We start from the raw sequence: 24,025 nt of genomic DNA, 5'->3' as shown, positions 1-24,025 counted from the left end.
GTAATAAAGAAGCGAAAGAAAAGCTGGAATTGTCTGCTTAGGGAGGTGGAGTCACCATCCCTGGATGTGTTTAAAAACATGATAGTTGTAAATGTACCTGGCCAATTCCATACAGCTATCAGACAAACTTGCTGAAGAATTGAAATATTCTCTACCAGCAGCCAAAACCAGTTCAACACTCCTCGCATAGCTGACCCGGTACTGCGGCTTCCCTTTGGATGAACTGGGCAGATCCACTGACCAAGCACTGCAATGCATCATTTGCCCAGCCAGGTGGATATTGTCTATACTGCTTGAGCATAAAAGACTTTCGGTGAATATCTAAAAGAAAAAACAGTAATTTAATAACCTGCAGGAGCAGCAGCTTCAATAAGTCTATCTGCATTGTATGGCATTAACCTCTTTGCATACAAGGATGTTTAAAATCAAAAGAATATATTCAGTCCAAGCAGAAAATCTACCTCTGGAAGTATTATCACAATACACTTAAGTAAAGCTAAAATTAACCAGTAGCTAGTTTCTATTTTCTGGAAGTTTAAAAGAAAAAGCATGTTAACTGTCTTTTTGCAGTATGGCTTAAGACATCAAAATACACCTACGTTCTGGGGTGTTAATACAATGTAAGAATCTGAAAGGGCAGTTCAGTATTTAGACCTTAAAACCAACATGTAAGAGAAGAAATTTTGTATTCCTAAAGTAAATAAAAATTTTTTGAACTGAATATATAAGATGCTCTTTAAATTTCAATCAATACTATCTTCAAAGAATGCAAACTCTTATAATGCTGCATCTGCCACAAAACACCTAATTTATTACAAGGTAGAAGTTTTGCCCAATTTAAGACACTCAAAATAATCTCAGTTCCCTAGAAAAATAATTTGCCCTTTTCTTATGCACAGTCATTATTGTCCTAATGAAAAGGAACATAAAATTTTAATCATTTCAGAAATATCACAGCTACAACAATATGGGCATTATTAAAGGTTTAAAAGTTCATAAATTCCAAAAGATAAATGAATCACAGAAGAGCCCAGGTTAGAAGGGATCTCTAAAGATCATCTGGTCCAATCTTTCATGGGAGAGAGGGCATAAGTGAGATTATTTAGCACTCTGTCCAATCATACTTTATTTCAAGGTATTTCTTTTCTAGGAAGAACCTCTCCAAACCATCTCATGGTCTGAAAAGGAAAACACTTCAGTGCTTCTTAAAGAACATGACACAATTAGATCATCTTCCATTTCACAACATATTAACCCACAAGGAACAGCAAGAGATGCAAAAAGCACAGCTGGCCCTTTCTCCTCAAAGATCACACACAGAACATTTACTTCCCTCAAAATGTGTGAAGTCAAGAGGACAGAATTCACTACACATGAAAGAATAAGAGAGCAAGCATCACACTAAACCTCACATGGGATTGAAAATCCTTACTGCCTCATCAATTTATCCATTTTGAACTTATCAAAGTATAACTGCATATGACAGCACTACATTTCAAAGCATTTTCAGCACTCCTACATAATTTTTTTCAAAACCCATTGTTGTGTTTCTTTTTAAATCATATGGTTCAGAGTTAAAAAAAAAATAATGTTAATAGAAAACTTACATTAAGATCTGAGTAAAGCCAATTCCTTATTTGCAGAATGCTCTAGCATTACAATTTCTTAACATGCACTTAGAAAAAAATTTCAAGTACCCTAATTTGTAGCCCACCACAAAACAGCTACAGACAAAGAGTGATTTTTCTCATATATAAGTTGAATAGCATTGTCTTTTTCCTTTTTTTTTTTTAAATTTGCTTTTAAAACTTCTCCCAAGTAGTAATCAGAGGGGTAGCCATAAGCAATTAATTCTGCAAACTGCAATACAACCTGCTTCTATATAGATATAAACATTAATTATAAGGGACATAGTAATGCATATGTAATAAATTGCAGTACACTGAAGTAAAAATATAAATAAACAATATATGTCACAGCAAATTCTATGTCTTCCTAATAACTGCCTTTTGCAAATACCAATGACAGGGGTTTGGACCTCATGCACATGCAAGGGTTTCTACCTACAATGAAATTAGATTTCTTATTTCACACAATTTTACTTCAATTGCAAAAGCATGAGAAAGTCCATAATCCTATAATGACCTTGGATAATATTATCAAACCAGAACTCCATATTTAAGAAATGCTTGAGTGAAGATAACATTTTATTTTCACTAGTCTGGAGTGTTTATTGCTGAACACATTTGTGTTCAGAATTACAGGCTATGTAAGAAAATCTCACAAAGTTGACTCAATTTCTAAAACATTGAATTTTAATAAAATATATTCAGGGTATTTATTAGAGAAGCTTTAGATAAAATTAATAAAGACCAGAAATTTTTTACTTAAATAAAATACTGAAAGGAAAAAAAAAAGGGCAGCAGACAACCAAGTAACAGTACAGAAAAATGTATTTACACCTGTGAGCAACAATATGAAATAAGAATGTGTACCTTACTTGAGACATAAGTAAGAAGACATAAAACTCACCTCATAGCAAGTATCTGAATTTAAGCACCTATACACTTTCTGCTGCATGTCCAACATATCCTGGAGCAATTCCTTCCACTGTGCCTCACCAACAGGTGGTTGCCTACAAACATTTTTTTAATTAAATATTCTCTTCCCCAACAATTTTAAAGAAAAGCAGTAGATTTCCATCACTAAAAATATGTGTTTTTTCAAATGCTATTTCAACATTTAGTTAGACTTCCAACCAGAAGTGATTCAAAGACAGAAGGCTTTTAATATTAATTAATATTAAAACAGTATGTGGGATAAAATGGCTTGACACCAACACAGTAACCAAAGTGTTTTTTTCTGTTTTCTGTGGGATAAGACAGGGATTTAAGCAATCTTTCTCAAGAACCCTCAAGTTTTGATAACTTTCCAGAATACATCAGGAAGTTGGAAGTGCTATCTTCCTGCTGATCTGGGAACTGCAGGACAAAACCAAGTCTGTAACAGCAACTGAAGATCATTAAAGTGCTGTTCATTGTAGACAGTCTGAAAAGACTAATCAATGGCATGCAATCATAGCAGAAGAAAGCTATAACTTTATTTTGTTTCTTACAACTGAGTGGTATTCAGATTCTTAACCCTCTGGATTTATGGATTTCCTGTTTATCCACAAAGTTTCCTTGTGCTCTACCAAAACTTTTTCTAGTAAAAACACTATGATTATTTTTTGATATGAACTTGAGCCTTTCAGATTAAAAAAAGACCTTTATGCTAGTGAGCTAGTTCCAGCTAATAGTGATTTTCTCATGTGGCATTAGCTTTTACTTTGGCAAAACAAAGGGTTTCCAGCACAAGTGGAAAAATCAACATTTTTCCTACAGAGACATTGTCTTGATCTTTGAAAAGAGAGGTTTCTAAAAGTCTTAAAAAGCTTTCAGACTACTAAAAATATAAGTACCACTCTACCATCAAGGGTAAACTGTTGTGCACATTTGCTTTAAATAAGAAAGAAAATTCACCTACAGTTATGGCTGGTTTTCCCAGGACTCAAAATTTTTATCTGTTTATACCAAGAGCCATTTAATAATGCATGTATAGTTGAAAGATGATTTAAATGAAAGAGGAGTTAAACTAGAAAAATTGAAGAAGTATATTGGGAATATAAGTGGTAGAATCAATACCTAAAATCAATAAATTACCCTATTACAAGGATTCAAAGAAAACACGGCAGAAAACCTAAGGAATTATTGCACAAATCCTACACTCCCAATAAAATTAAATAGGTCTTAAAGGATCTCTTTTACAATATGTCAACTTTACTTTCATCATCCTGAAGTATTCTGAGGCCAGTATGCATTTTAAGCTTCTTTACTTGAGCATGAACACACTGAATCAGGTTTGAAGGCAGGCAGAGATTTCTGACTGTGGAGAACCCAGCCAAAGACGTTAATCATCAGTTCAACAGCAGCGTGGATGTGCTGCCAGGGTGAGTGAAGAGCACAGCTGCCCTGCTGGCACAGAGCACTGCCCTGAACTCTCACCTGCGAGTGGTGTGCCGGGTCAGCCGCAGCAGCAGCTTCCGCGCCTCCTCCGCGCCGGCCCCGGTGTCCCTGACAAAGGAGACCGGCCTCTGCAGGCCGTGCTTCTCCAGCAGCTCCGACACACTGCGAACACAGCCAGCCCCTGGCAGCCTGCCCAGCACGGCTCACAACACAGCCATGCAGCAGGCTAACAGAACCTCCCACAGCACACATCAGCCACACTGACATTACCTACAGTTTGGTAAAATGTATTAATGATACTGCAGGGTGAACACATATCGCCGATACCTGATGAAATATCTTCACAGTTTTAGTCTTTGGTCACTCAAAGTATAATAGAGTAGCAAGATCAAAACAAATTCCTCAGGTTAACCCTCTTCTCCAAAAAAAAACCCCACCAAAAATACAACAAACAAAACAAAAAATCCCCAATCAAACAAATTTTTAAAAAATCCCCAAAAAAGCCCCACACAAAAAACCAAAAAAAAAAACAAACCCCCAAACTTTTATTCCAAGAAATGTATCTCTAAAGATTTAAAATATTTAAATAGGTAAAACCATTCAAAATTTCTATATTCTGAATATAAAAAGTATACAGATAATCTTGTTGACAGCATTAAAAAAAAAAGAGAAATATTCTCCTCATTTCTTATCATAAAAGGTTCTTGGCTATGCCTAGTGATCTCTGCAAGAATACAATATTTATTTAAGCAAAATTAAATACCTAAGAATTTGTTCCAGTTCATCTACTTCATCATGAAGAGTGTTAGTTTTATCGGTTTCAGGCCTGCAATGATATCACACAATTAAATATACACATACATACTCTTTATAATTTCCTCTTGTAATCTGTATTACACAGATAAAATAAGCAGTCTGACACACTCCTTGATTAAAATTAAATATATGTTTACTTGGATGGAAATATTTAAACTGCAGGGCTTCTTGCTGTAAAGACAGTAAAAATTTAGAGGGCCCCTCAATTTCCCAACAACAGAGGTTTTCCTTCTTCCTTATACTTCTCTCAGGCTCTCTCCTTCCTTCATGTAAAAGATACTGGAAGAATTGTTTGCACCTCACAGATCACAGGATATTTCCTCTTCAGGCCTTTACTTTCTTGAGCATTACTTGTCCCTCAATAGATTTTCTATCTTCCCTCTCTCACAGGGACATATTGCTGCTTTTAAGTTAAGTGCAAGATGCCACTATTGTAACAAAACCAGTAAGACAGAACTAACACTTGGTCTCAATTCATCAGACTATAAAAGTCTAAGAAACAATACAGAAGCAGGTCTAGCTGCTACTTTAACTCTTGTTCTTCTGCATTAACTGGTAGAGTATGTACACAGCAGCCATACATAGATACACACATTACAGTCATGGAAGCCAAGAGGTAAATAGAATATTCCAGTAACTCTGTCAGCCCTTCCGTAATTCAACACCCTTTTTTAAAGCATTAACTCACTATATTTAATATTTCTAAAATATTCCAAATAACCAGCTGAAAATGATTACCCATATCCTCTTTGTGGAAGACATTCCAAAATATCATAACAGAGAGAGAGCTGGTCATCTCGCTCACAGCTGTAAATGCATTCCAACGCCGTAATCATAAGCTGGTCCTGATCAGGAATAATTTTTTGCTGACACTAACAAGGAAAAAAAGTACACTAGTTTTTATTTCTTGTTTCTAATTCAACAGTTAATTTCTTCTGAATATAAAAAGATGTGTGCTCCAAATAAATTAATTGTCTTTGGGTGCAATTAGAATGTCTCTTGTTAACAACCTGGCAAAATCACAACCCTAAACTTATCTTGGCTAGTTTTCTGCAGTAAAGTCACTTAAAAGAGCAGGGGTATGCCTTTCTGAATTTGAGAAGTGAAAAGGGTGCAGGACAGAGGAAGGCAACTGCTGTAAATATTTCTCAGACTTATTTAATATGTACAACAGTACCAACATACATAAAAGAGCTGTGCTTTTGTGCTTCACTGGTTGATTTCTATCCATACACTCAGAACATACAGAACATACAATAGCATGCAAGTATGTACCTGTGTGATTTGGAATAATTATTTAAGCCACAGAAGCAGCATGAAACACACAGCAGGCAACTTCAACCCTTACTCATTGAACTCTCACCTCAATCCTAATGGCCCCCACTTTATTCTTTACATTTGCTGTGAAAGGCAGGAGAGGGGGAAGAAACTTGAAATCTACTCCTAGTAAAATTCCTCAAGAAAAAAACAGTGAGATCATTAAATTCTTTTATATCCACTTTTTATAAAGGAATTATGCCGGGAATTTACTTTAAACAGGTCAGGAAATTACTTTGAAGAAGAATCCATTCAATAATTTTGTACTACTAGGCTAGAATCATTATTACATTAGTTTGACAGTCTCATCAAGCACAGTTAAGCTACATTATAATCTATGGTAAAAAACTTTTTAATTCATGTTTTCTAAAGCATAACAAATCATGGGTCCAAGGAAATGGGAAAGAAGGATGATATGACTTAGATGAACTAACTATATTCCTGAATTAATCTCTTCAGGACAAGAATTTCCAAAGAAACCAGCAGAATCAACAGAGCTCTTTACTTACAGCAGGTTTTGAATTGTGAAATATCTTCAGAGGTAGAGTCAAGTCTTCCTTTGCCAATGTTACTAAATATTCTTTAAAGAGGGCATTTGCAAGACCAGGAGACTGGTTTTCACAGCGGTGGAGAAAAGGGATCATCCACTGATAAACATTCTTCACGTATTTTTCATCTGAGGACTGGAAAGAGCAAAGAGAGGAAATACAAAAACAGGTTCAGCTTCATTGTCCAAAACAAGCAGGAAAAGAAAAAATCAAATAAAACCTTTTTTGATCAATAAAACTGAAACAGCTGTCTTCACCTATCACAAACAGATCACTACATCAAGAAGCACTGACACAATCTTTCTGCTGCTTCCAGGGGAAAGTGAGCAGAGCAGAAGTAAAGCCCATTATGAGAGGAAAGCCTGTCTTTCTCCTGCAGTTTCAGAATGAGTTAGAGGCCATGCAAGCATGTCAGAGTAGCATTACTTTTAGTAATTTAGCAGGAATGCGAGAGACAAACAAGTGGTGAGTGGCTACATAAATCCAAAACCAAAACAAACCAAACAAAACAAAAATAAAAATAAAAAACCAAACAATTAAATTTAATTTATGAGTATTCTATTTTCCCTTGGTGCTTACGTGCTCTTCAACTGAATTTAAGATCCCTGTTGCATCTCTAGCTATTTTTCAACCCTTCCAAGAGGTCTTTTCTTATTCTGAAGTGCCATGCTCGAGCTCAGTACAGAGACAGAAAACACTCATTAGTGTTTTTGGTGCAGAAGCAGATATTAAAATTGCTTGACAATATTTGAAGACACCAAAAAACATCCAAGGAACACATTCAAAACTGTTGCATCTGCAGCATCATCAAGAGCTACACTGAAGATCCTTTAAAAAAGGCCAATGAAAAGGCAATTCACAGCTTTCAAAATAAGATTTATCGACATTGAGCCCTCAGCCAGGCATAAAGTGGGTCTTGGAGAAAACTGAGCAAATTTAGCTTTTGAAAGAAAAAAAAGAAAGAAAGAAACCCTACGGCAACAACAACAAAAAAAAAAAGGAACAGTGAAAATATAAAATTTTTATAGAATTAAAGATGGAGGTTCAACAGAGAAATGACAGTGTCTTTATATACACAGGATCCAGGGTAACCCAAGTTACTGGATTTCAAGGCATACTTATTGATTTATTCAAAACACTTACATTCTTCATCAACAGTCTCAGCTTCTCAATGTCTTTCATCTCTAAAAGTTCCTTCAAAGTCAAAGTTCGATCACCATCAGTCTCATAAACCACTGTCTCAAGAGTGATCAGATTGTCACAAAGCACCTGCAGACCAGGAATGTTCCTCTCCATGCCAAGACGAACAAGGGACAGAGCACAGTCAACCTGAGAAACAATTCAAAAAACACTGCTGTACAACAATTTACCAAACATCAATCTGAGTCTTGTCTGTGCATCTTTTTTATTCCCATGTTGCTTAATAGGCAATTTGAAATTCCCAGAAGTTTTTGTGGATATTTTGTGGACTGCATATGCCTAAACGGATTGCCCTTCTCAGATTTATGAAGGCCACATAAAATGCTTCATCTTAGGGGATGATCTTGCTATATGCTTTTAAACAAGATGCATCGTATTGATGCATGTAAATTAAAATATTAGTCCTTCTGGAAATCACACACAGCTCCTCTCAATACATGGAATATGAAGAAATGCATTAAACTAAGACAATCAGGTAACTGACATGCAACATGACTTTTCTAGCTGACCACGATTTAACAATTTTAATTGTTGCATTTTATGTCACAAAAACCAATGACAGTCTTTTTTCCTAGTGACAAACTACCTGTGTATGGAAGGTTCTGTTCTGAATTCAAAGAACACAACCCTGGCTGTAAGTGTTCCACAAGGCAGATGTAAGTTGTGAAGAGCAGAATGCAACTCAATTTACATATTATATAATTTAACTGATCCTTGGAAGTTGCTTTTATTTCCATCCTTACTGATTGTTGTTAAGAACACAGGCAAGTATCATTAAAAAGAACCCTGGAGGAGTGCAGGCTTGTAGAATAGAAAAACTCACTCATCAGAACTAACCTACAGTGATACTTCCAGTCACCCTCCTTTTCATGCAGCTAAATTGGCTTGAGAAGCAACAAAATACCATAGCACACGAGTGATGAGCTCTGTTCTTATGTGCAATGCTTATCTTCATCTCATAGAGCCTCAAACACTTTTAACATAGGAAGAAAATCAAGCAGATATAAGCTGAGTGGTAGTCCCACAGACACACAATAAAAGTGCCAGGATTTTCATGACAAAGTCATGACAGTACTGTTTATGGACATAACAGTGACATGCTTGACTGGCACATTCCAATATACATAACACAGCAGCACGTGACAGGTAATAAAACACATTTCCCAACATGTTGTACACAACTTTCCCTCCCTTACTTACAAACATAAAATGGTAAACACTTTACATAGATTACAAAAGAGCTACTGTCTGCCATGGTAAACCAAATGAAACAGAATCTACTGGCTTCCTTATTCATTTCTATGGATTCATTATTTGGCTGAGTAAACTTTAAAACAAGCCTAAGTACAGTGCAAAAGAAAACACAAGTACTTCAAAAGCCATAATGAAGTTGAGACAGAGTGTACATTACTGAGGGAAATTTACACTATTAATATGCATTACAACTGTTGAGGATTCTGTTGAAGGATGCTGCTCAGCCACCAGCATTTCCTCACTGCTATTCTCACCTGCATTGCATATTCTTCAATTTCCTGTGCTCTGCTCAGATACCAGTCAGTGACGAGATCTACAGAAAGGTCAGTAGTCCTGTACTTCAGTAACTCAGGTTGTATCTCATACAGAAACTGGCCTTCATCTTGCAAAGTTGGTTCAATAACAGTCCTTTAAAAATAAGTATATGTTTAAGTATATATTTGTTTACCTGTATCTTTTTAACATCGGTCTTTTTCCTAAAACTTCTGTAAGAAAATGATATGATCAACCTAAAAGAGTGAGTGTTAGTTTTTGTCAGCAAAGGAACTACTAAGAGATTTTGAACAGCAGATAGAGCATGAAAGGAAGAATTCCCTCTACTGAACCAGTAAGAGATTTCAAACGTGACAGATCATAAAAGAAAGAACGCTCTCTACTGAAGATCTGGGTCTGCACAACCTCTGCTTTCTATTTACTCAGTCAGTCACCCTAAGAAAGCTGAAAGCACAAGTTAGTGTCTACAAAATAATAAATGAGTTTTACTGGGTCAATTCCCACATTTTAATAATTAGTAAATAAATTCTTGATATTTTTGCTTTTATATATACTTACCTGCATTCTGGTTTTTCACACCAGTCTTCTTCACGATGTTTCTGCTCATTCCAAGGAAGAATTTTCAATATCCCCTTCCTGTAGCTGGTATGACAAAAAAGAGAAGCTTTATATAATTTTATGGCTTTTTCATTTGTTATGGCACTCAATTAATAGAATATAAAACATACAAAAAATATTTCAGTGAATTCATAATAAGCTTGTTAGTCAATTACAGTATCGATTATTTAAGATTCATTACTTCTTAGTGCAGCTTTACAAGTGTGGTTTTGCCTGTATGTTTTCCATACAAACCCATATTCTACCATTAAAGAGCAAATAAAAAAGATTAATCAATTTTTTTTTACTGACCATCCTTTAAATAAAGGAAAAAACTCATTATATGCTTTCAGAGACTTTACCATTTCACACTAAGTATTCTGATTTCATACGCTGTCACAAAAGACTGAAAGAAGTAAAAAACTATGATATTCACAACTTGAAAAAAAAAATACAGTTGTTCAAATTAGCACAAGTCCTCATACTGAAACTACATATACCCTGCTTTGCTGATCTTCTGAAGTTTAATGTGAGTTTCTGACTACAAACTTCTACAGTGAAAAATCCTCTAAATATTGATGTTGAAATAAAAAAAAAAAACAACTTGTTTAAGATGCAGGTTAAGAACATCATGGATTATTACTAGAATGATTACTTATGGCTTGGTGTAGAAGGCTAGCTGTTTATGCAGCATAAAACACTAGCAAACCATGTCAAGCTAGGCAGAACATAAACCAGTGGGGAAGAGAAGAACTTTATAGGTTCTGCCACTTGTAGAAATAAGAAACAAACCATGTACAAAATAGAGACATTATAGCTGCAACATCCCCAAATAGTAAGTTATTTTAAATTCATTTTCTCCTGACCCTGAAAATAAACAACAACAGCAATTCTACACAATCCCTATTTATAAACTAACAATTGACACAATCTTCTCATCCCTTGAAGAGCAGCACAGTAACTCGGTAGCTTAAAAATAAACACAACTCCAACCAACAAATCAATTTCACAATATAGTAAGAATCGAAACAATAAGCAAAAAAAATCAGTAACTCCATCTCATTTAGCAACAGCCATTAAACTCACTGAACAAAGCAAGGCAGGCTCATAACCTGTCCTGCCCCACACACATACACATCTCACCCAGGAAACTGGTCACTCTTTTCTTTCCCTCCCCTATGCATTACTAAACAATACCTTATATTTTAACATAGTCATTCTGACCCTCCAAAGCATACATGCTGAAGTAATCCAACAGTAAAATGGTAGATAGGTTTGCAGATTATAGAAGTCAAACAAATGAAGGGGTAAGAATGGAAAACTGCTAATTCCTGTGTCAGAGCTATTAGCAACACTGGCTTTCAATTCTAGTTCACCTGAACCAGACAGTCTATGGCTGCCTTTATAATAATGCACTATGTAGCAATGCCATTAAAAATAACTGACAAAGAAAATTCCAAACTAACATTTGTGGGACAAACAGAAATAAAGCCAGTTTCTTATTTTTGAAAGATTCATCATCAGCCCATATATTTTGGGGATAAGGGGTGCTATAGTTGTTTAAATCTTAAATAATATAATTTACCAATAATTTGTTTTAAAACTACATAATAAACTAAATTAATATAGTCATATTTCACATGTCCTATATGAGAATGTTATTATGGAAGGCCCAGTTTGTAGTGAAAATATTCTCTTTATCAGCTGAAATGGCAAATACCAGAAAAGACAAAGTGTAATTAATACTGTCTTCCAAAGTATAAAATCAAGACAGTACAAGCTGGACTTGATAATTCAATTGATAATGCTCTCCTTTTCTGTGTTCTATTTAACAGAAAAGAAAGCAGAACAAAATTTGTCTGAAATAATTTCATCTCTTAGCAAATTCTTCCCGTTCATTTCCCAGCAGGCTTAAGAAGAAAAGTCAAGGGGATGTTGGGTGCTTGGTTATTTTGTTTGGGGAAGCAGAGGGTTGTGAAGGTGGGGAAAAGACTGGGAGTAAAATTAAACAAAAGTGGAAAGTTATAGACACAGCTGTAACAGCATGGAAATTACAGAGGAAAATGCAGTTGCTCCTCCTGACTTCCCTCACACATGTGCAAAGGGGGCCTAATGAAGGGAGGAGCAGAGTGGAGACACCATGGCCAGGCTCCACTGAAATCCTTGCAGAGGAGGGAATTCAGCAGCTGGTAAATCACAGAGCAGCTAAAACCCAGAGGAGATAATGAAAGATGTCTTGCTGTTAAATCATCAACCATGGTAAAAACAGTCTCCTTGGACTGGTGCATATTCCCATCCCAACATTGTATTAGATACTCGACCTTGAAGGCAGGGAACATTGATATCTCCAACCCTCACTGAATAGCTATAAAAGTGTATTCTTTTATAGTAATTTCTGCACTTCAATGTAAAGAAATTTAAGAACAGGGAGAAGTCAGGAAAGACTCCATTGTAACTTCCAGGACCAGCTGATGGGCTGTCTGTCTCCCCCCCACAGGGATGTCCATTGCATGGACACTGTTCCATGCACATGTCCATGCCCCATGCACACTGAATGAATATCTAGAGCTAACTTCTGTTAGAGAGTAGAGCTTGCTATGCTGTGTAATACATATTCCTTTGAATAGGTTTTTGCAATCAGATACTCTCACCAGCAGTCACTGAACTTTAACCTGTCACAATTTTATTAATAAAAGAGTCTTATTCCATGAACTGTAAGCCTGAGTCCTTCAAGGGGGCTGGCAGCCACTGGCAGTGGGGAGCACACTTGAATAAAGGTGTGGAGAACCAGGAGGGGTCTCTGTCTGGCACAGAACTGCCCTCTGACCTCTCCACCCCATGAAGAGTCCCCATAATGGGACACTGCCAGACTGCTCTGGCACAAGCATCTCAGACTAATCAAACATAAAAGGTTTGAGGAGACCTATTTTAATATGCATGGGGTTTGTTTGGTTTATCAGTTGGTTGGTTGGGTTTGGGGTTTTTTTGTCGATGTTGTTCCTTAGAAAGAAATTAGGTAGGTTTTTTTTAACATTAACACACCTTCTTAATGGGAAAAAGAGAGGAGCTTTTATACAGCAAAGGACAGACAAGGGTTTAATTTCAGAAGTGGTTTCATATGTCTGTAAAACTGCAGCAGAACTACTATGACAGAATAACATTAAGAGAAGATTTTCAGGTAACAACTCCAATTTCACATTACAGACAGCTTTTTTCTCCAACATTAGCTCACATACTATAATATTCTATATTATTCTATAATAGTCTTCACTATTATTCTGTCTCCAAAATTTGTAATACACTTTGTTTAAATTATTTCATGTAGTCAAGTCTGACAGGTCCATTTGAGATTATTTTTTTATTCATAAAACAATAAAATAAAAATTGCTTTTTGATAAACTACAGGGGCAAGAAGATAGTCCATTGTTGGCAAGGACCAGTTGGCAAGAGAAGCTCTAAAAGCAGCCTGAGGGTCTGAGCAGTTTCAGAGGCTGAAGAATCACAAAGAAAAGAACTTCCACTAGATCCTGCCCTTCCCTTAGTCTCATTCTTCATACAGCTCCACTAAGAACAGCCCAAAGAGTACCAAGGAACCTGTAAAACAAGGTCTGACCCTCTCTGTCAGTTTCTCTCACTCACCTTTTGGCTGAGTCTCCATTCCTGGAAGGCATTTAAAAGACATGGAGATGTGTCACTTAATGACATGGTTCAGAGGTGAACTTGGCAGTGTTAGGTTTGAAGCTGAACTTGATCTTAAGGGTCTTTTCCAACATAAACTATTCCATTATTCTACTAAAGAGAGCACAAACTGTGCCCCTATCCCTCTCTCAAAATCTGGCTCTTGCAAGAGTCTCTGACACATTCACCTGACTGTGGAGCAACAGAGGAGCCACACAATAAGGAATTACAGCAAGAGCCATTAAGAAAATTGCAGCACATGTCACTCATTGTATTTAATCTGAAAGCAAAGTCGTGCTCCCAGCAGTCACTTGCTCTTCCATGACTCTTTAAGTAAGAGCTTCCCACCTGAATAAATCTCCCTATCTAATCTCAGAAGCCCAGAAGAAACTTCAGGGAAATTTTCTTTGGATTGGCTCCTCCTCCAGTGATCGCTTTGGTTGTTATTGAGAGAAAGAAGTCATGAAAAATAGCAAGGAAAGAGGTGCATGCATTTATCAGATACTTAAACTTCAACATTTTCCTCTTCAGACTAACAAATTATTAAAAGAAAAAAGAACTACAAATAAACAAATACAGATGTTTAGAATGCAAATTTGAAACCACTCTTGCATGGATGCAATCTGTATGACAAGGAACCAAGGCATCTCAAAACACACACACAGTCCTAATGCTACAGTCCTTCCATATGATATTGGAAGGGAAAAAGAAAAGAAAAAAACAAAAAAATAAAAAAAGGGAAAGAGAAATCTACTGACCCAAGCCTGTACTGGTAAATACCATATTGAACACATTCTTCATAATTTTGGTGTCACATCCAGCATACTTGCCATAGATGTGGTGAGCATGCAGGACATATAGTCCCAATTAAGAAGCCATTTCTTTACAGATTCAATAGCACAAAAGGTTTACAATTAAAGTTGGCAAAACTTACATATTTTTAACTGACTTATGTATCAATACAAATTACATGTTTCTAACCTCGAACATAGTTGAGTTACTTTGATGACTCTGATAAACAATTACTAGAAACTAACAACTTTGATTTTTATGCAAGCACAACTCATCCCGGCCTAAAGTCAACAGTTACTAGCAAGTGCTTCTTTTTGCAGACATGCAATCACCCCATATCCCTAACTAATTTCAGAAAATAATCTGCATTTACTTCTTCCCATCTAAAAATTCATCCTTTCTTTCCTATCCCTGTAACACAAAAGCAACTTGGGTTTGCCATTAAATTCCAACTGATTCAAATATTTTTTTAAAATAGAATCCTTTCCAAACAGCAGAAGTCATTAATTACATATAGACTGCATAAAAAATCATTTCCCCAAGATCCCAGGTTTATAGTGTCAACTGAAGCAGAATGTTTACTGCTTAAAAAAAGTAATGATTAAGGAAGATCTCACTCAAAGCTTTCCCCTCTGTGAAAATGGCTTTCCTTCCCCCTTTCCCTGCAATTCCAAAATCCATCAAGAGATGAAGCAATGTGCAACTCTGCCTCTCTCTGCCTGTTTTCTCAAAAGGGTACAATAAAAATAAAGGTGAAAAGTACAGAGACAAGGAATATGAATGACTAGAGGCAATAAGTGCATGATGTCCCTTTTCTAAATGCCAAGGCAAATTGAAGAACCCTAGAAGAAAGAAACAATGTGCCAAGACTGATACTATGTTGTTTATTTCACTTAAATCAGAAATTATATTTCACTGTAATTATTTCCTACAACAGTGTAAATACTGGTAAGACTGGGCCTCAATGAAGAGCAGATGCTGCTTTACATAACAGGTAGCAAGGCTGTTAATTACCTGCTCCATGGCTTAGAAGATAAACCACCATGTACTTGGGTTCAAAAACAGAATTAATTCCTGCAATAAAGTCTCATGAAAGCTTACTACATCTAGAAAATACACAGTTGAGGATATTTGAGCCATATATTAGAAATGTATGTTATTTCTCACTTGAGAAACTTCAAGTAAATGTTGCAGTGTGCTTGCCTGTACCTGTTTTTCTCTCCTGAAAACTACTGTTGGTCATTTGCCTTCTGGCCAAATCTAAGATCAATCTCATGTTTCAGCTCAAGGTTCTGCAGCAGTGAAACCTACAGTTGTCCAGACAACTCAATTCCAGAAGTGCTAAAAGCATATTTCAGAAGTCCTTCATAAAAGCTTATTAACAGAACTCACTGTGAAACACTAAAGAGGAAAAGATTTTTCATTTCATGGGAAAGAATGGTCATGCAGTGCAATCTTGACTGCAAAATGTGTACCTCTATCTTTTTTCCCTTCTCACAGCAGAAAAAGTTAAATATTTTAAGTCAGGTGTATGGATAAGCCATGGAAAATACTTTTTAAAGTATTTTCTGCTCTGGCTCCATTTGCCTCTTTAAAAGTATTCAGGTTCATGACTGGAGTAAGTTTAGAGAGGAATTTCAGATTCTTAAATTCTCACCAAGAGTCAAGCAGCATTCAGAAACCACCTTCTCTAAATGCTTAAAGAAAACACAAAAAAGACATAGCTGCAAGATTGTTCATCCTAGTAGACATCAGCATTTATGTAAAGTCATCCTTAACAGGTAGATTTCTTGGTGAGCTCAGAACAATACAAAAAAACCCTAGCAGAACACACAGCACTAGAGCTGACTCCTAACTTCACTCACCTTCTCTACAACACTAATAAAATATGTAACTCCCTCTTGCCCCCTACATAACTATATCCAACTGTCCTTACTATCTCTCCTACTTCTGCAGAGTTAATAAAAACTCTTGAATTTGAAATTAAATTACAAGAACTGGAATAAACCAGTCTTGACACAAGAAAAGGATGAGACATCCCTGTATCTAAGCCCTTTATAAAGGCAAAGATTAGAATGCTATATTTACTTCAACATTTATCATGAGGTTTGTTCTTAACTGATACTCATGCTTTAGCACAGACTATGTTTTTTTCCCTTAAATTTCTATTGTCAGTAATTTCAGTGAGTCATGCAGAAACACAGAGCAGCAAAACTCTGGAAATGTAGTTGTTAAAATGGAAGCAAGTCAGTTGAGAAAGACTCCAGGTGTCAAAATACCATTGCAGTCTGCAAAAATACATGTAAGACAAAGAAATACAGATATGAACACATCTGAAATGAGGCAGAACTCCCATTTTTCCACAGTGCTTTTGTTTACAACACCTGTACAGCAAATCCAGCTGAATGGGGGCACATCAGAACCTCCACACATGCCCTGCACACCAGACAGAGAGAGAGAGCAGGGCAGAAGTGGTGAATTCAGCATGCACAGGCAGCCTGCTGTATATGCAGTGTGCACTGTGCTACTGGATCCAGAGCTCATTCTCATTGTGCTACACAACTCTGCAGGTTTGTTTCTGTAAGGGAAATGCCACAGAGATCAGAGACACGTGCAGGTTAAGTCTGCATTCCTATGCACTTGGAATTCCAGACACGGTGACAGATCATGTAGGCACTAAGGCAGGTGGCTTTCTCTCCCAGCTAAAGAAACCATCAGCTGTGCCCTACTATAACTGTACACAAATATTAGCATGGCTTTGAGGTATTTTTTATTTTTTCCTGAGCCACTGTTTCTCCCCTACCCTTTACACTTCTCTCTTTTCAACAGTAGAATAAATATGATGGGAATCCAGTAAATACATAAATGATTATGGAGGTATTCAACCCTATTTCTTCAAAAAGAGCTGACTTTTCCTGTATTGCTCTTTTCACTCTATTGTTTACATAGGCTTGGCAATTCTTCCCATTCTTTTCTTTGACAAAAGAAGTCCAAGCTATTGTAGTTTCTGTATCCTACCAACTGCATTTATTGAAACCTGCAGATTTTTTTTCTCTCCAAGGACAGCCTTTCAAAAGAGGAAGGTCCAACTCAGTTTTAAGGTCAGATTCCAATTCTCTCCATTACCACTACCAACTGTGTGGGTTTTCTTTTTTGCCCCTTTTAAGCATTTCATACAACAGGCCTATCTCCAGGACCCTTCAAGTTGAAAATGTGTATTTTTTCTTTAAATCTTTTCCTTTGTAAACTTTGAATCCACACTGAATACGAAGTGCAATTTGCCCACACACATTTATGAAACAGGATCTTTTTGGTGAAAGACATTGATGTTTTCAGAAGTAGGTTAGGGGCATCTTGGAAGTAGATTAATCTTTGAGTTGTCTTTGTTAATCATGTCTTCCTGTCCAAAAAATATTGTTAGAAACATTTCATTAATTCCTAATTTGGAAGCCTGTGTATAACATACATAAAATAACTAAAATATTCTCTTTTCATTTAATTTAGAAGCACTTTTGTGCAAAGCCTGTATTTCCTCAGATAGCAACAGGGAAATCAACGCCACTTTCTGTTGCTCTGCAATTCTTATGCCTCTGAAACAGTTTTGTTATGTCATAAATAATCCATAGCTGAGGATGAAATATAAGAAATGCACCCCAGATATAGTCTCAAACAGCTGTGATATGTATTACATTGTTTATATTGCATGAAAACTATCTTTTCTTTCACTATGGTATCTGAACAGTGAATCACTAAATGCAACTACAGAACTGATTACATGTATTTTTAGGTTTCCAACTGTTCAATATACTATGGGATACAGCAGTGGTGGGCAGAGAGAGAAGTGCTTCATTTCCCAGAAATATCCACAGGACGTGACAAATTTATCAAGACTGAAGCACAGCTGCCTAAAACATCATGCATTTTGGGAAAACTGATCCACATAAACAGGTGGAAAAGGTATCCCACTGCTTATGGCCACCACAGTTAACTAACCTTCAGCATCCCTGGTGTGCACACTGCAGTGACAAGTCCTTTGAAGCAGCTCTGCCACCAGATGAGAAAGTTATAACTGATTTCATACAAACATATCAAGCTATGTTTTAATGATGTGGTTAACCTCTAATAAAATCTGGAGAGAGGGAAACTTTCTTCCCTCCTCAACAACCTAGAATGAATAATCTAACATCAGAAAAGTCAGCTAACACTACATAAGCACAGGTCAGAAGCTCACTGTGGGTTTTTTCTTCGTGTATACAATTAAAATCGTGAGCAATAGCCCATTTTGATTTTAAAGACAAAGCTGAACTCCAAGTAAGATCAAAGCCATCTGCCACCAAATCGTGAAAACACTACTTCACAAGTGTACATTTATAAAGCATAATGAATGCTCCTGGGAGAAATTTTATTCTAAACCCTGTAAAAGAACAACAAACAGATGAGCCAATGGAAGTAGTACACTTCATTAGAAGATTGGACAAGGCAAGCCAAATTCCAGTTCAGGACTATGCAGGCTAAAGCCACACATAGTAGATGAAGGCAGGAAAAGTCCAGCATTATCTAGCTAGAAATACAAAGCAAATCCTGACCATGTTCTGTGGATAAACCATAGTTCAACTCACATGTTACAGGAAGTGAAGGCTGCTATGGCCTGTCTGAAACCTTACCCATGCTGAACACACTCAGCTCTCCACTGAATGACAGCTCAGCTCCAGCACAGCAGGTTCTGTGAAATTTCTCTCCTTCCTCCCTGGCAGTTTGTGTTCTCCACAGCTCCCTCATGACTTCAAGTTCTCATCCTCTTCTTCAAAAACTCCTCACAACCAACTTCTATGGTACTTTTGCCAGCTCACTGCAGCAGCCTCCTGGCTGTAATGAGTTATTCCTGTTGTTATGACAAGATTTGCACACAAGCAGCTTGCAGAAGAGTCTCTCTTCCTCCAAACCACTGCTTAATTTTTTCATGGACAAGAACCTTCCCTGCTCCTAGTCAATTGGGATGAGAACGTGAGTGTCATCATGACAAAGCAATCTCTCCCTCAAAAATTATTTTTTTTTCTACTTCATAGTAGATGGTAAGATCTGCTATTTTTTTTCTACCAAATACATCCTTGAAATAATATTAACTACATTTCTCCCCCTGAACTGTTTTTTTCTTCCTGTTAGTGTAAAGAAAAAAGACATGCATATAAAACACAGGCCCTTATTATTTCCACTGTAGCACTATACAAATGAATTCAAAGCAAATTCAAAGAAAGAACTGACCACGTGATTAATTCTTTTAACGTGAACACCTTTGAATTACACTAAAAACAAAGACAGTTCAACTTCACAAGAAAAAAAAATAATATGAAAAAGAGGGGACTATATATTAGACAGTTCTGCAGACATTCTGCTATCAAACCTATTTAGATGCACATATAAGGAAGGGAAAATAGGAAGCTCTAAGAGCTTTATTGAAGCTGCAGTGCCACAGGCAATGACTAAAAACCTAGTTCAGGAGATGATATCATTATAGAAAGGCAAAGTTAACTGCTTATGAACTCTTAGTAGTACTTACTCATTCATAGATGAAAGTCAACCACATGGAAATTTTCAGGTTTTAAAACCGTCACTAAGTTTTTAAGAGATACTTCCACATTCCCATTCCATTTTATCAAGCAAATGGAGTTCATCCACAACTCTCCAGTAAAAATTCACTTTATGTCACAACTGAACACCAGTATTTGAGAAAGTTAAGAAGCAAAAACACAGCAACATATAAAAAGTTGCTATCTTAGGGGGAAGATTTTTACTATAGCATAATGTGCAATATAGCAGACTTATGGCTGCTGAGGGAACCATACATTTGAAGTTCCAGACTTCTGTGAGTTGAAAATGTGAGCAGTAATGTTACAATACAGCAGTTAAGCCCAGTACAAAGGATAAGAAAATTTAAAAGCCAGAAAAATACTCTGGTTATGTATTTATAATGGTGGTAAAACACAATTTTCCTAGATCACATTTAAAAACCTCAGGGCAACAGTCTTAACTATAGATTAAGAACACTAGCTACAACTATTAAAACAGAGATTAAAAGAGCTATCATCTCCTCTGAATACCTAAACTTCCACCACCTTCATTCTAGTTGTTCTAACAGACACAGTCTGTGCACCCGATGGATGTTTGAGAAGGAGCATGAACCCCAACAAGAGACAGCAGAGACACAGGAGCCATCATTATAAAAGAAGCTGAGAAATAATATGAAAAGAAGTAGGAAACATTCCAAACCAAATTCTGCAAAAACACATTACTTAGTAATGTCCATCTATCACAATACCAATTTGAAGCCAGTACCATTTACAGCCACCAATGTGTCTTAGTATTTCAGATTCCTTCTCAACTAGGGAGCTGTTGAGGTTACTTAAATCACAGACTTTTGCAAGAGTTTCATGAATATATAAATTCCCTGCTTAGACAGAGAACTCCTGAACTGGTCTGAGTAACCCAAAAAGATGCTAAGCTATAAAATATATGCCAAAAATGAGAAACAAAAGGATATCTACCATTTGAGACTTTTTTCAAGCAGATACAGGAAAAAAAAATATGTATTTCCTAATAACCTGTCACAAAAGGGGAAAAAAAAATCTAATTTTTTTTCTCCATTTATTATGCCAATTCTTCCTTGATTGACAAGACTCCAAATTTTTATGACACTGCTCTTTAAATGCCATCCTAATGTAAATGACATGTCCAAGTACAAGAAAAACACTTGCTTTACACCTATAGAATACACTAACCAAAGGAGCCTTTCTTTCAGTAGATAATTAGAATTTACTATTAGTAGCAGAACTGCAGGATGCAGATAAATTATAACCCAATATTTACAACAACATTTCTTACAGGTTAGGAGATTCTTCATATCTAGCACTTGTACGTGCATTCATGTTGGTGGGGGTGTACAGCAAGCAACTGTTTCAGTGCTCTTACCCTGGCTGTAGAGGGAGGTGCCTATTTACCCACCTCACCTGTTCCATGCACAAGGACAGCACCTGTTACACAGCCTCATGTTTATCATCCCCCAGACTGGTATAATGCCTGTCCTGAGACCCCTGAAAATACCAGCTCTATAAGCTAAAGAGACTTGTGTGGTAATGCTGCAACATTTTTTTCTACCAATTAAAACATTGGGTTTATATTTTTGTAACTTTTTGTTTTGTTTTGTTTCAGAACATTAATTACAGACACTACTTACAAATTTTTAATGTTCTGTGGGAATGAATAAATTGTATCATCATCCTGCTGCTCTGTTAATTTACAGAAAATTATGTCTACATACTGTGTTCTAATACAAAGAAAACTAGATAGTACATTTATTTAAATGACTTTTCTTAACAATGACAACATGTCTACAGAATGTCAGTAATTTTACCATACTAATAAACTCCTTAAAAACAAATGCCAGAGTTAATAGGACAATAACCTCACAAAAAATGACTAAGAAATTCAATTCTCTTTGATTCAAATGAAACAAGAATTGCCAGAAGCCTTCTTAAAATAGTAAGAAAATTTTACTTTATATAATTTAAATCTATTTCATTAGCATATTGTTCTCATTAATAGATATTGTCATTAGCACATATTTAATTTAATTACATTAATAAAATATTGGTTTAGAGAGTATATTTAACAATATTACATGAGCAATCAGTTTTGTAACAGAGGAATAATTTTAGAAAAAGGTTAAATCAATTACACAGTATATTTCTGGTTTTATAAGTATACAGGAATTGTGTATATAGGGATTGATCTCGTCCTCATTTTGTAGTTGTCCAAAGAGAAAAACTTCTAAAGACACACAGCATTGTCTGTTCTGCAATCTGGGGGATAAAAAGCATGCACATACCTGATGCTAGCACTGGAAAGTTCTGTCTGCTATGAAAATAAAGATTCAACATATATATTTTCATTTTTCATTACCAGACAAAACTAGATTCTTTCCCCATAACTTCACTTCTGTACTATTAGATCACTAGTGAAATGTTTTATCTTAGCTGTCATCTTGCCTCTTGGCACATAAGTCATTTTTGTAAACAAACCAAACAACAAAATAAATTTTAAAAAAAAACCAAAACCAAGAACAAATAACCTTTAGGAAACATGAGAACCCAATTTATGACCAACAATAGATCATAACCACATTTAGGATGACCATTCTTCCCTATGTCTCACATTCTGAATCTTAAAAAAAGAGAAAGATTGGAAAGATCATTTTACCAATTTTATAAACACTGCAATAATTTTTCTTCATGCTCCTAACCATTACCATAAAGAAAAGGATAAAACAAGTGTTTTCACACCTTAACTAAATCACTAAATGTGTTCCTAATACTAACAACAAATAAAAAAGGAAGCATTACCTATCATGAAATAAAGACTGTTCTTTCTCTTCAGGGACACCAAAACTGCTAAGCATTTTAAGTAGAAAAGTTTGATGAATTGAAAAACCCTATTCTGAAAGGATAACTGCTCAAATGGGAATGGCAAAACCTTGAAAAGTGAAAAGCTTAACTATAATAATGGAAGACTACAAAAAAAATTCTATTAGCTCCTGAAAAAACTTTCCCTCTGAAGTAAGGCTTCAAAGTCCTATTGTAAAATACCAAATAATGAAATCTGTCCATCTCTTTATGAGCACTTAACAGTATGCTTCAAAACGAATTTCATAATTGAAGTGTCTAAAAGAAACACTCTAAAAGCAAAAAATTCTTCTAATTAATATACAGAACATAATTATGATGTTCAAGGAAGACTCTCTTAAAAAAAATTGATTAAATTCACAGTAAAATAACCTTTTATGCTGAAATGAAACAGTGGGAAAGTCTGCATTTAAAGCTTTCAATAATCCTACCTTACCAAGTTGAGCAAGAATCAGTATCAAGAAGATTAATGGTTCTGAAGTTACTGACTACTTAAGTGTTCAATTACTTCACAAAACAAATACAGAAAAATGTATTTGCTTCCAGGGACCTAAACACTTCTATTATTCACTTCCAAACACTAGCTGTTACCACAGCCAATTAAAGACCTGTACTACACATGAAAATCTGGGCAGATTCAGGTCAGAAAAGTCCATGCTCCCTCTTAGAAAAGAACCTCTAACTTTTCTGTTCATGACAAAAAGATCCCACAAATGGCACAAAGCGAAGCAGAAAATGATGACTGGTCAAGGCAAGACTCATACAGACAAAGCTGCTCTCTTGACTCCAGATAATAACCAACAGCAGACTGTCATAGATGAAACTAATTTATCCATTAATCTAGAAATCACCTCTTTGAGTCAGTATCTATTGGTGCACCCTTACCGAGCTTCAGGCAGCAGCACAGCGTACTCGTGGGGAGAAGTGGTCTCTGGAAAATTGGAGAGAATTGCTTGTCTGTGTGGAAGCAAAGCTGATCCATGGAAAGTGAACAAAATTTCCAGGGCTCTCACATTGCTTTCCTGAAGCACAGAACAGTAAGTTAAGACTGATTTAGACTGAAAATCATACAACAAACAGTTCATTTTGA

The 24,025-nt window shown here is 36.0% G+C and overlaps 1 protein-coding gene across 2 annotated transcripts in view; it reads right to left on the bottom strand.

Annotated features, from left to right (window-relative positions):
- Positions 1-24,025, bottom strand: part of NBAS (NBAS subunit of NRZ tethering complex) — a 156,122-nt gene that overhangs the window by 102,800 nt on the left and 29,297 nt on the right. For both annotated transcript variants that reach the window (XM_079298628.1, XM_079298629.1), the window contains exons 21-30: positions 23,821-23,957; positions 9,971-10,054; positions 9,394-9,547; positions 7,829-8,014; positions 6,647-6,820; positions 5,559-5,692; positions 4,768-4,830; positions 4,044-4,166; positions 2,533-2,635; positions 98-321 (exon numbers count right to left, since the gene is read on the bottom strand). In XM_079298628.1, coding sequence (XP_079154754.1) covers positions 98-321; positions 2,533-2,635; positions 4,044-4,166; positions 4,768-4,830; positions 5,559-5,692; positions 6,647-6,820; positions 7,829-8,014; positions 9,394-9,547; positions 9,971-10,054; positions 23,821-23,957 — 1,382 coding nt within the window. The remainder of the gene's footprint in view (positions 1-97; positions 322-2,532; positions 2,636-4,043; positions 4,167-4,767; positions 4,831-5,558; positions 5,693-6,646; positions 6,821-7,828; positions 8,015-9,393; positions 9,548-9,970; positions 10,055-23,820; positions 23,958-24,025) is intronic.

This window comes from Erithacus rubecula (genome assembly GCF_903797595.1).
Source record: "Erithacus rubecula genome assembly, chromosome: 2".
Lineage (NCBI taxonomy): Eukaryota > Metazoa > Chordata > Aves > Passeriformes > Muscicapidae > Erithacus > Erithacus rubecula.
The sequence above is the reverse complement of the archived record's forward strand: the minus strand, read 5'-3'. Positions and strand labels throughout refer to the sequence as shown.